Below are 13,230 nucleotides of genomic sequence, written 5' to 3' on the forward strand. Positions count from 1 at the left end.
ATAAGTGTTTTTGTCTTTTTACAACTGTTTTGACTTCCCTTAATAACGAATAAGATTATTTGATGCCTTTAATACAGTTATTTACCTTTTTTAAATTACTAGTGTCAACAGCTGTTTTTACATGTGCTCTATAAATAAACTTTTTCAGGAGAGACCATGGCCAAGAGGGGAGCATCACAACACTATTACAACAATAAATACAAACAACTTAAACAGACTAAGACAACTGTCACACACTACAAAATAGTATACAAAATATCCGGTTAAAATGCAATAAAAGAGTATAGACAAAATCCACTTTTGTCTATTTTCCAGACCAAATCAACAGTCCCTGAGGACTATTGATGTAGAAATGCATTCTGAACTTAGCTGTCATTATAAAGTCAGGAAAGGAATATTATCAATAGGAACAAGATGGAGCCACTATAAGAAGGCAGGGATTGAAAAAAAAAATGTAAATGCACTGATCATTTGCAATCTTGGGATTAATTATGGGGATGCTGGGTGCCTCAAATTTATCCACAATTAGTTTTCCATATAGATTAATAGCTGATATCAGGTCATAATTATGTTAACAGAGCATCCAAAGGTCACCAGTAGGGCTCAAAGTTTTGAATAAACTCATAGTTAAGCTTGTGCAAGGGGCAGAAAGGCAGACTGCCATCACTACATATATTTTTTCCCCTTTTATGATGCTGCCTTCCACCAGCTGAGCAGCAGGTTTTTAGCAGCACTTTTCTATCTTCTGATTCTTTGTGCATCAAAGTTTATAAACCCTGCACCTCCAACACACATCCTGTGGGCAAAGTGGAAGCTTGTGGCTGCTGTGGGGTATGTGTAAAGTAAATCTAGGATGTTCAGCGACATGCATGATTACTTTACGTCTTATCAAAGACAAAGACAGAAAGAGAAAGTAGGGTCGGTTGCCCAGAAGTTTGTTTTAAACCCTCTAGGGGTATTCAATGAAACATCTGCCATGGGTGGTGACCTTTTTGACCCCCCTCCCCATGTTCCTTCAGCATTTAACGCATTTCAAAACATGGCTTCTCATCAGTTCAAACGCACAAGGAAGAGTGGGTGAGCACCGATATTTGTAAAGGCTTTACTGGACTGCCCTGCAGAGACACCCCCCACCATCCTTTTTTTCCCCTTCTTGCCTGTGCGCGCGCAGGAGCAGCTGTCATTGGGTCGAAGCGGGTGCCCGCGCGCTGCATATAGCGAGACTATCCTGTTTGAAGATTATGCTGCAGCTCCTGGCCATCTTGTATCCTTGACAGGATGAGACGTTGAAAAAAATAAATAAAACGAGTATAGGAGGCCCCTTTTTTCGTCGTTGACAGACGAATACCACAAACGCTAAAATCAGGTTTGTGTGTGCTGAAAACACCTCTTACGAGTTGTGGATTATTTCGAGGACATCGTACTGAAACCATGAGCTGGGGGTCAGAGCTATGGGTGAGTCTCACTGCACTTGTATCGTTTGTTCACGCTTTTTATTGAGCTTGTATGGACCTAACGGTTCTCAGATAAAATAAACGTGCGTGTGGCAAGGCGCAGTGGCTACATGTTTGCCGCTAAAACGACGTTTAGTATCCGCTGTTTTGCGCGTGTTCAGCCTCTGACGCTAGCCAACTAATTTGTAGCGGTGTTCACTGAAGCTTAATGTGTGTTTGTTCTGATGTCGGCAACGCTGACTTGTGTTACATTTCGTTTCAATATCAGTAACATGATGTAGCTAGTTGGCAAAGGAGGGTATCCGTGGAAAAGCTAGCTAACCATCCATTTTAGTTTACATTTGAGCATTTTGAACCACGCTTCGCACACACCCCCTCACAATATAACAGCTAACGTTATTCCTGCGGGGCTAAGTTGTTGAATCTGTTCGTGTTACAGTGACACTTGTTTTTTTTTTGTAACGGTTTCATAAATGTTTAACAAGCTGGTAAATTGCGTGCATTTTACAGGTTGTATAATCACTGTCAGTAGAGGAAGTAGATGAGGGTAAGTTCTCTTATTTATCTGCATAACGTTACAAAAGGGTGTTGAAGCACTGCTGTTTTGTAGCAAACAGTGGTGAAAAGTAACTGGTTAACTCACTAGTTATTGCACTGAAGTAACAATTAAATAACTACTTAAATAGCTTGCTAATTTTACTCCAGATACTTTTATCATCAAGATGATTAAAAAAAAGTTGACATTTATGGCAAACATCTTTTATATATATTTTTATTTTATTCACAACATTTGAAATTTAGCATTCAAATCTGGGACTAATAAACTATTTGCATGTCTGATAGGTTAGTCTTAGATGTAGTCTTGACACTAAATCAGGGGGATCTAGGATAACCTTATATCTTATTAATTTTTTGGTTCATCAGGCTACCAAAACGTTTGTGAGCAACAATAGAAGACAAAGTAGCAACCCAGTGACCTTACTACAGTACATTCCTGTGCAATGATGCCACTTTTCGTCCCACTTAAAGTCACCTTTAATGAGTGCCGAACTTGTTATAACCCTGTAGTAGCCCTTATTAAGCCAGTTACTGTATCAGTGTTATTTCCCCATATTCAGACACACAGATACTCAAGCATTCTGGGCAATGTGTTGTAAACAGCATGGGAATAATAAAGGACTGTGTCAAACTATCTTTACGACTTGATAATAAGCAGTTGTGGTGCGTGGAATTCCTGTTGTCAGGGTTTTGTTTCAGTGGCTCGTGGTCTTACTTTGTTGTGGAAAATGATCCACTGGAAAAGCAGTCATTCTGCTGTCCGTGTGCTGACAAACTGCCTGGCAGCGGTGTTGCCTTGTTGTTACAGGATTCATTGCACATTTAGTATGAATGGTGGTATGTTTTCAGTATGTGCGCTGGTGTGTCAGTGCAAGCATGCATGGATGTATGCAAGTTACTACATGGAGTTTCCATTTGAACCTGCAAGTAGGGTCACATTTTATTGACTTAAACTCACGTTGCACCGCTTATAGTGTAAGAATATGACAACAACAACCTTTTTATACATGGTTCAATTTAATGGATCTCTCTTTGCTCAATTTTGCACTGTAGGCCAACAATTCTGCACCTGATCATAATACTTGCAGTGTGGAGCATTTTTTTTCTCTGATAAAACTGCAGTTTTAGCAAAGTCAATATTATGAGTTAGATTTTCTTTTCTTTTCTACCAAGCAGCAAAGTGGTCTGGAGATAGTTAAAACAGGGATGTGTTTTCCTTTCTAAGAATAAAAGGAGGGGGAGGCACTCCCCTGAATTCTCCAGTAATTTACCTGGTCCAAAGTTCACAGAGAAAACCACTAGTACTCCACATTCTTTGCATTTTCCCAGTGATGTCAGTGTATTTTTACTTTACTACTGCAATGCTTGACCGAGAAACACTGCTGCCCATGTAGTCATGCAAAGCGAACATAGCCTGAAGGTATTCTACAGGCTTTTATATGTCTGGAAAACATTTGAAAGTTTTTTAAACAGAGACTGAGCTTTTGCAGAAAATAATGTATTACAACCAGATGCTCGCCTTTTCCCCCTTAGCTGGCTGAATGGAATCCAGACACTTGTTCCTTTAATTTAAGACCCTGCAATAGGACAGCAGACAGAGCACAGCAATACTCTACAGGTGGCTGTTGCCACTGGATAATGCACACAGCTTATTTACTTGTTGTCCCAAACTAGATCAAACAGCAAAACATACGGTCACACTAGCGCTGTTACTGATTCAGCACCCACTCTTGTAAATAGAGCAAGGGCAGGATGTTGTGGGTTAGGCTACAAGTAACCTAGTTATTTGTCCAAGGTGACATCTTCAACTGTCTTGTGTTGTCCAACTAACAGTCCAGGGCAAGATCCAGTATTCTGGACATCAGATTGATTTTTCTGTGTTTATGATCACTTTCTTTGAGGTTAGTTAGCTAAAAAAAATAATATGTTGCAACATGACAGATGAAGGATGAGGCACTACATGCACCACACATTTTGTCATGCTCATTCTCAGGAAGGTAAATGATATTTCAGGAAGTGAAGTCACAGTCGAGCAGCAGTTTCTCAACCTCTCAAGAACACGGCTGCTTTGGTGAGGTAGTGAGAAGCATGGAACTGAATCTTTATTCCAATGGAGACAAGAGAGAGGCTCAAATTATATTGATCAAGTAGTTTACTTGATTTGAAATTGTGAATGTTGAGCAGGTTATGGCTGGAATGGCTATTGTTTAAGCTTTGAGAGTAAAGCACCACAGTCAGTTGATAGACTCCAAAATGTCGAATGCCTTTGGTGCAGCATCATAGCACTGATTATAGTCTTCTTCACCATCCACTTAAAGACAGACTGAAAGAGGAATGTTTGCTGCCATGAAAATTATGAACATCACTGGCCTGTAACATTACCAAAAAGCTACCAACAGCAGTGTCACACAAATAGTATTTGCTTAAAGGTGGGGTATGCGATTCTGGATAAATCCAATACCATGACAAATACCATGATATAGAGCGAACAACGACACAACAAGTAATATAACTAACGTTAGCTAGGTTGTGGGTTAGCAAACTGTTGCTTCAGTTGCTGCTGCGACGCTAACAGCCAGAGAGGAGGAGATGATTTCCCAGAGCCAGCAAACCAGCTCCAGACAGCGATACTCACAACTCTCCTGCTACTGTAGCTAACATCACAACAGCAGCATATCTTGGCAAACTAGAAAGTAAGCTGAATGTCCGTGGGCAAGTCATTTAACGTTACCTGACACACAAATCATGGCTGGAATGGCTGCAGCAGTGTTGTGTGGCCCGGTCCGAGCTACTTTGTTTGTTTAGCATTTAAAGAGCCATGGCTGTGTACACACTGAACAGACAGCTAGCGGACCATGAGGAGCTATTCGCTGAATTTGACAAAAAGATGTGTATTGGATTAGAATCGCATACCCCACCTTTAAAGAGACTCTTGTGCTGCAGAGAAGAGACCAGCTGTGTGCTACGATATTGAATCCAGACAGGGTCCATCTTCCATTCGTAGAAATTTCAGTTGTTTTCTTTTTTGTGCAAGCAGAGAATGAACAAAAAAAAAAGAAGTGAATGGATCATGCACATTAAGGACCCCAAAGAGACATTATGTACAAATGCAACCAAGGAAGAAGGAAGTCAAATGTGGTGAAACGTGTGACTGTTTCTCAGTGGAACAGGGGTCAGAAAAGAAAAAAAAAACTATAAACAACTATTTTATAACGAACTATAGAGGCATTGCACTCTAAATAGCCATTCTAAATCATGTTAGCTGTGCTTGTCGAAAGTTCGAAGAAAGGGAGACCGCAGCATCACAGAAGTATTTCCTCTTGGGGTTCAGATGTCATAGCTAGGACTGGTACTGTTAGCAGCAGAGGTGTCACTAACCAGGCCAAAGTTATCTTGTCAAGGAAGATCAAACAGGCTGGTGGTTATACCACGTACACAACATTCGCTGACTAAATATCAGCAGTACATAAAATGAAAAAAAAAAGCTGAATCTTGTCCTATAGCTTTACATTAAACAAAGTGACTACTACACCTTTCCACAATGAAACACCTTGAATGTTTCACTTCTCTCGTGCTTTATTTAGGAACTGGATGTAAGCAACGTTTCTCACAGTTGAACACAGGAGTCCACTAAGTCTTCATAGTCTGTAGGATGTAAAAGTATCTTTTACTGTCCCACAACTTATTGATGAGACAACATGGACAAGGTTGAAACTCTACTCAAGGAGCAGCAGCTTAAGGTGAGTTGAACTGCATATGGCTTTAGAATAGCAGGCAAAATGTGTGGGCCCTGACTGAACCATGCTTTGCCAGTTACATTGTTCAAATGGTGCGTTACTTTGTTTATTCAATGTCAGTCAAGGCGTGAATATCTGTAGTTGTCTTGTCATTGGGGACAGCTTGAGAAATGAATGCTCTAGTTTGTCTTGTATTTTTAACTGTGGACACACGCGTATCTGTTAGCCATCGCCCCTAATGTAATTGAGAAGGGAAAGTGGTATTGTCTGGAGAGGCCTTTCAAACGTCACTTATTGTCTCACATGTCGTTAAGTGGTGCTCCAGACTTTGCCAGAGGGGCACAGACAGAAAAGTTCAATCAAAGCCTCATGGTCTTGTTTTTGTGGATTTCAGTCATGCATTCACAGCAGTGAGATACCAGGGCAGATCTCCTGGTAGTGTTGTTTTGAGTTCAAAACAGCCTGACGTTAGTCTGAGATTTCATCAGTGTTTTCTGCTGTTGTATCTCATCTTGGCTCCGACTCCCCCAGGGTCCAGCCTCATCCCCTGCTGTTCACTTGACATGCAGGGACTTCCAGGATTGAAACTTGAGCTAGTTTGTTTCCTTCTGTCAGTGTGCTGGAGTAAGGGGGGTCAGAGACTGAAACCTTTGGCAGACTACAACTGACATCCCTGCCCCCCATTAAATCTTATACTCATTGCCACCCACCTGCTGACTCAGTGATACCACCCCAAGCCCATTTTCTTTTCACCTCTTTCTTTGAACCTTCATGACAGTAAAATGGTGATGAATGGATCCACATCTAATCTGTAGCCCCCAGACTTCACCAAGGGGAGTGAGAAGCAGAAAGAAAGGAAGACAAGGGGTGAGGGTGTGTTCAAGCAGAGTAGGTTCACATTGACATATGTAATTTATTTGGCATATGGCATTTCTGTTTTGTCCAGCTCTTTGTTAGCCTATCCTTATAGACTACTTCTGCCTTTAAATTTGGCTAGAAATACATCCTATTGAACAAGGTTTGGTGGAGGTATAGGGGTTCACAAATTACAGTTTGGAATAGTTTTGTTTATTATCCTTTTGGAAATTATCTTTGTGTCTGTGGTAACTGTCAGACAACAACAACAACAAAAGACATTACAGTTAAAGACATCAATCAGCAGAGTGCTCCACAATGACCTCACCAATAATCCAGAATAAAGTACAACAAAATGCAAATGTCACCTATTGTATCACAAGGATTTGTATGAATGTACCTGGTTTTCAGTATATTTTTAGTAAACACACCTGTACATCATGGCTTTCTGTTTAACTAAACTGCATTCAATTAATTATCCACTGACGTTTCTATCTAGAGCTGCAACAATTAGTCGATTAATCGATAGACCATCGATAGAAAATTAATCTGCAATTATTTTTATAATCGATTAATCATTAAGTCATTTTTGAAAGCAAAAATGCCAAACATTTAATAGCCTCTCAAATGTAGGAATTTCAGACTGGGTTTACTTAGGCTCCAAGAAATTGTAACATTTTCACAGTTGTTTTATGTTTTATACACCAAAGGATTAATTGAGATGTTCTGTCTCGGGCGTTTTCTGACCACAAGTATAGTCCTTTCACTTATTCAGAACTGGATAGCAACAGTCTCTTTTGTCATCTTGTCCATGAAAAGGTGACTCAATCCTTCCCACCACAGGCTGTTGCAGCCTCTAATCTTTAGTCATTGCCTCTTCTGTTATTTGTAAAGTCAGCCTCTAATCACTGCTGTGAAATTATACTGCTGTTGGGTCTCAGTCACATGAGCTCTGACATATTGTCACCTGACCCTCATAGCCTTTCATGTTCTCCTAATTACTGCTATATTGTACTACATACTGTAAGTGCCATTTGTTCTTTAGGCTGTGACAGCTTTGAGTGTTGGAGTAACTCTAGCACCGAGACTGCCTGCACATTTAGCTGTTTTACGACTATTCAAGGTGAAGGATGGTGAACAAAGGGCCCAACCTCCTTTCTTTGCAACATCTCCATTGAAACTACAAATATGTTCAAGCCTAAATGTGCCTCTTTGTAGGCAAAACTATGTAGCTTATAAACAAGTAGTGATAGCAGTGATAGCATGCACATAGAAAGACAGAAGTATCTACTGTAAAGCTACCCAAAAGAGCCTTAGCAGGTGGCACATAATTAAAAGAGGTCTCTTGAAGAAAACATAAATAAATGTAATCATGCAATTTTACTTATTCTTTGATTTTTGTTTGAAAAATTATGTTGAATTCTTAAGAAATTCTACCATTGAGCTCTGTGTTATCACATATAACCACTAACTTGAAATGAGCTCATACCTACCTGTACAAAACAACTAATAAACAAGAGACATCACAGTGTGCTTCTGGAAATGATAAAAATATATGTTCTGACTGAATACAAAGAGAATTTTAATTTTCTTTTATTTGTGCAGATTTCACCTCTGGAATATTTTCACAGTCTGTGTTTATTATCCTCAAAGAGCAAAAGGATTTGACAGCACAGATGTTTGCTGCAGCTAACTAGCACCCACACCAACTGCATGTGTGTGTGTTAAAGTGCTAACGATGCTACTGTTAATTTTATCGGCTCTGTTTTCTCAGTTCTCCATCTGTCCTCTTTTGTGATCATGAAGTAGGGGGACATTTCTGAGGCCAAGAAACAGTGGGTTTGCTGCTTGAGGGACAGTAGTGGTCTGTTATTTTGCTTCCTGAAATCTCTTCCTTTTTAAGGGATACCAGATGTGGTCAGTAGACGCATGGTCGGACTCAGTACCATGTGAACCTTTTTAGCAGTTACTTTATGCCTGCTTAATGTGAAATGATTCAAAGCCATAATGAAAACTGGCTTGTACAGCCATGCAGTTACCACACGTTTGTCTTCCACTGCTTGCAAATATTCTAACTGCTGAAGAAAGGTCCAGCTTTCACTCCAGCCCACTCTTTCCTTTTTTTACATTTTTACATTTTCTCATTTGCTCTGTTGTTCTTTTCTTCTCTCTGCTTCCATCACACTGACTCACTGGCTTTCCCCTCTCCTGTAATTGCCTCTGTGAGACTGATGTTAATGGATAAAAATAAAATAAAATAAAGCTTGTTTGCAATGAACTTGGTTGTTCAATGTTTCTCATCTTAGATTGTTCCTCATACAGTGGAAGAACTAACCTCACATTTTTGTGATTATTGAGAGGCTGTGTGGGTTTGAGGAGGCTTCCTGTCATGATAGTACATCATTGCTCTCTTACTGCTCTCAGATCTGCAGGATGCTGTATCAAAACCTTTTTGCTTTAGCAAAAATTTTTAATTTAGTTATTTACAATAGTATGTGGGGGGCATGTGGAGATTTATTAATGTGCATGATGCCAGACAGAGAGGATGGAGGTCAAATGGTTTTGGCAATAAATGGCATTTGAAATTATATCCATCACTTCCTCTAGCGAGGTCTGGCTTCAGTCAATAGCAAAGACAGACTTCCTCCCAAACTTAATATATTTACATGTCTCCCAGAGTAGGTGTTACCTCTCAGTATGTTGTAGAAAACACTGGGTACTGTAACACATACTGGTGTATTACTGAGAGATCTGAGTCTTTCCGAGATGAGTAACCTCCATGCTGTGTCAGGCAGCCTCCTAAGAAGTGCCATCTTTACTCATATCCTAAGATGAGACATGTCAGGGTGGTGTGAAAGTGCTGCCACACTATTAAGAGAAACTGCACGAAAAACTGTTAGTAATGCAAGCAAAAAAAAGGACCACCCAGAGATTTCAGCTCATTTTGATGATACAGTTAAAGTACTTATGTATTCTAAGTCCTATGAGGCCTTTCTCCCCCCCCAAAAAATGATTGTAAATATTCTAGCATCAGCATAAAACCTTTTGTTGTGTGCAAGAGAGAATAAAGCTACTGTCTCAAAGTCCTTGTGGGCTGTTAGCAGGTTAAAGTGCTGTCTTTTCATCCAGTAGATGAGTTGTTTAGTAGGTAAATACTGTATCAGCAACACAAAGGGTGCCACACACTCGTGTTTACCTGGAGAGAAAAACAAGTGGTCTGAGACCCAAAAGAGAAATGTAATTCATTGTTGGCGCATAGCCAAATGGAGTCCTACTGTGGTATGATTTGATCTTGAAGGGAGAAATTTGACTCTTGTCATCTGAAGCTAATTTATTAAGCTATAGCTGTAGTGAGTGAAGAGCCATTGCAAGAAGAGAAACCTTACACGACACTGACAAAAAAGGACTGCACGTCACACAGATCTATTTATGAACTGAAAATCTAAGCAAGACTGACAGTTGGGTCTAAGTGTTAAACACATAAAATACAAATATGTTTAATCTAGTCTCTCATTTACCACCATGACGTTTGCCAGCAGACTTAATTATATGCTGGTGCTGTTTGTTTGTATGTCATTTTTTCCTCTCAATGTTAAGTTCCATGGCAGCTACAGTATAATTAAATTTAGAGACTGACACCTATTGGCAAGGAAATATAGTAATCATAAAGGTATTATTTTGACCCACTGCAAGAGAACATGTAGTTAATATATTCAAATCATGGTTGTTCTTTAGCGGAAAAGGTCTACATTGAGACATGTCCTGGCAGCACATAGCTTGAGTGCCTTTGCAAGAGATTCACCTGAACCATGTATAGCATCTGTACTATTAGTAGACAGCTGAGCAGGGGTGTCATTTACAGTAACACTGAAGTCAGTGTAACTTTCATGCCATGTGTTAACGTTTACCTACTGGACAACAAGAACATGGTATAGCCCGACCGATAACTGGATTTTTGAGGCCAATACTGATATTGCTATTTGGGAGTTTAAAAAATCCGATAATAATATATTGGCCAATAGTAATTATTATTATTATTTTTTTTACATAAACACATAACATAAACAGACAACCTTGATTCGGATCCCTAAGATTTGTTTTTCTAAAGAATTGTGACCAAGATACATATTGAGCAGGATGTTTTGCAGTTGAAAAATAAACTTGTCAGTGCTGTCTGGTGGATAAACTATGTAATGATGACACTGCTTCAAAATGACCTCAAACCCACTCTGGCATTGCAAATTCTTGTTACTTATCGGCCAACATATACACCGATACCAATATCTGCAATAAGCTAATATTGGCCAATATTAGCTTTAGAACATGGACTTGAAAACTAACTTTTTAGAAATTGTAGACTTTTGTGTACAAACACTCATCAAGTCAGTCAGTGCCATTGTGCTCACATGGATTAATTTCTCCATCAGTACCACACTTGCTTCAGCCGTCCATATCCATATAATGTTCTCAAGTTTATAGGCTAAGAGATGGCCTATCTCAGGCAAATGTGGATTGCTTCCAATTTGTTCACTGAATGAATCAGGGATTCAATTCAACTGAAGTCAACAGCTTGCTATGTTGTAGTGTCATTGCAGTTCTCTAATATTGGGCATATTCTAAAGTCCAAAGTTTTCCTTAAATTCCAGAGAATGTGTTATATAAGAGTTAAAGAGCTTTACCCTTCAGAACGAACAAAAACAGCTCAACAAGAACAATGGCTAATGTGTGTTTGCTGGCCTTGCATAATTAATCCACAGAACAGTGGCGGCCTATTGAGTGGTAATGGTAGTTAGAAGGGAGGTGTAGTAATAAGATTAATAACAACGTCATTTAATCAAGTTCTGTGCTGCTTACAACATTTCTGTTCCCTTTCATTATACTTTTTGCTCTGCCTGCATTTGGTGTGCTTCGATTGATGAATATGTTCTTGGATTAAGCATTACCAAGATATATGGTGTGTTTGGATCCAATCTTTGCATTACTATATGCAGGATCTTAAATCTATTAATGCTGTGCTTCTTGACCAAGACTTGTTCTTCTATCGTATTTTACTCCCCTGTGAAGGATTAACTTTGTTCGGGGCTCCTTTTTTCTACTTTGTTGTCGCATGAAAACCGCGACCATGTTGCGCAGAAGAAGTGAGTTTTTCGTTTTCCTGGACAGTGTTCGTTCTGTGAAATCGGAAAAAGAAGAGCAAAAGGAAGAGCCCCAGCTGAGCCCTTATGAAGAGTATCTGCAGGTGCTACTGAAGATGAAGATGACAAGTGATGTATGTGAGCAGAGAAGTAAAATGATTCTTGCAGAATTTTTCTTTCCATTTAAACATATAGTATCATTAGTTAAACAAGAGCAACAAAGGCTGTGTGCCATTCATAGAATGTCTGTGGTATATACCATTGTACTAGCCTGGGAACCAGATGAATCTGCCGAGCTCATGTTTCATTTGCTCTGGCCCCTCTCCCATTCAAACAGATTTCCACCCGTCCTGGATTCGGTCGGGGCAATCACAGCCATTCATCTAATATGCGGCCGGTTTGATATGATGACTGACAGAGTAGCATTACCGGTCCAGATTTGGAGTCACATGTTTCGTTGCTCTGATTGGTTGATAGAGTGCAAGGAACTAGGCTGACGAAACTCAGATCAACGTGTCAAACTAGGCAGTGCTGATCAAATATGAATCAAGATCGTGTTACTGCATTGCCTATTTCCCACCTCAAATATTTTCAGAAACACATTTTAGTGTACTGTTTAGCTGTAATTTGAGAAAGTTTGTGACCAGGCCTCCATTTTCTCCTGCTTGAGAACGGACCAAGCATCGCCCCAACTTGCATGTGTCGCTCAGCACGTTTCGTTGCTCTGATTGGTTGTAGGTCTTTCCAATTGCGTCCTGAGGCATTCTGGCATACCCCCATTGCTAACGCCCCTTGGAAATCGAAAATAAAGTGAGAGGTTCCAGACTAATATGCATTTGCGAATTAGTCTGATGATGCCAGGCTACCATTATGAGAAGAAAGATTTTCCGCCTTGTAAAATTAAGAACTTGTTAGATGCCAGTTTAGTGGACTTTTACAAGGGCAGAGCCTAGAAGAATGCTGCAGTAAAAGTTTCTTTTTGATGTCCATGAATGAGTTGACCACCCTTTCAGTTACTATGACTCAACTGAGAGGCAGCAATTTCCTGTTGCTTAACCGCCGCAATAAGGGTGGGTTTTTTTAATGGAGTGGAGTGACTACTCATACATCATACTGTTCACGACTGTTACGTGACATGGGCAGAGATAGAGTGATTAAATAGCAACTGGGATTGTGCACAGGCAGGCAAGGAGAAGAAATGTCTTATGAGCACGAAAGTATGATACACCAACACACATTCTTAAATTTCAGACCAGCAGAGGCGTTATTTCTATAAATATCTACATGGCATGCAAACAAGACCTATTACACATAAGTTCACCTACTGTGTCAAACAGCTGTTCATATTTTGCAGAAAGTTGGCGTGTGTAAGTCTGTACATTTGTGTATTTTCCTGTGGGCATGTGTTTTTTTTCCCTTCTTTCAGAGGAATATTTTGCCAACATTTAATCAACCAACATCAGGCAGTTGATGATCCTTAATAGTGATAGT

The 13,230-nt window shown here is 39.8% G+C and overlaps 1 protein-coding gene across 5 annotated transcripts in view; it reads left to right on the top strand.

The window, feature by feature from the left end:
• The first annotated feature begins 1,063 nt into the window (after positions 1 to 1,063).
• The window catches only part of LOC122866136 (formin-binding protein 1), a 66,873-nt gene continuing 54,706 nt past the window's right edge, over positions 1,064 to 13,230 (top strand). The window contains exon 1 of one of the 5 annotated variants that reach the window (XM_044175385.1): positions 1,064 to 1,455. In XM_044175385.1, the coding sequence (XP_044031320.1) occupies positions 1,432 to 1,455 (24 nt within the window). In that variant the 5' untranslated portion in view covers positions 1,064 to 1,431. Of the gene's footprint in view, positions 1,456 to 1,980; positions 2,002 to 5,603; positions 5,753 to 13,230 lie in introns of those variants that run through there. The other 4 variants (XM_044175389.1, XM_044175422.1, XM_044175391.1 and 1 more) reach the window with 4 other exon arrangements.

Source organism: Siniperca chuatsi, linkage group LG18, assembly GCF_020085105.1.
Source record: "Siniperca chuatsi isolate FFG_IHB_CAS linkage group LG18, ASM2008510v1, whole genome shotgun sequence".
NCBI lineage: Eukaryota > Metazoa > Chordata > Actinopteri > Centrarchiformes > Sinipercidae > Siniperca > Siniperca chuatsi.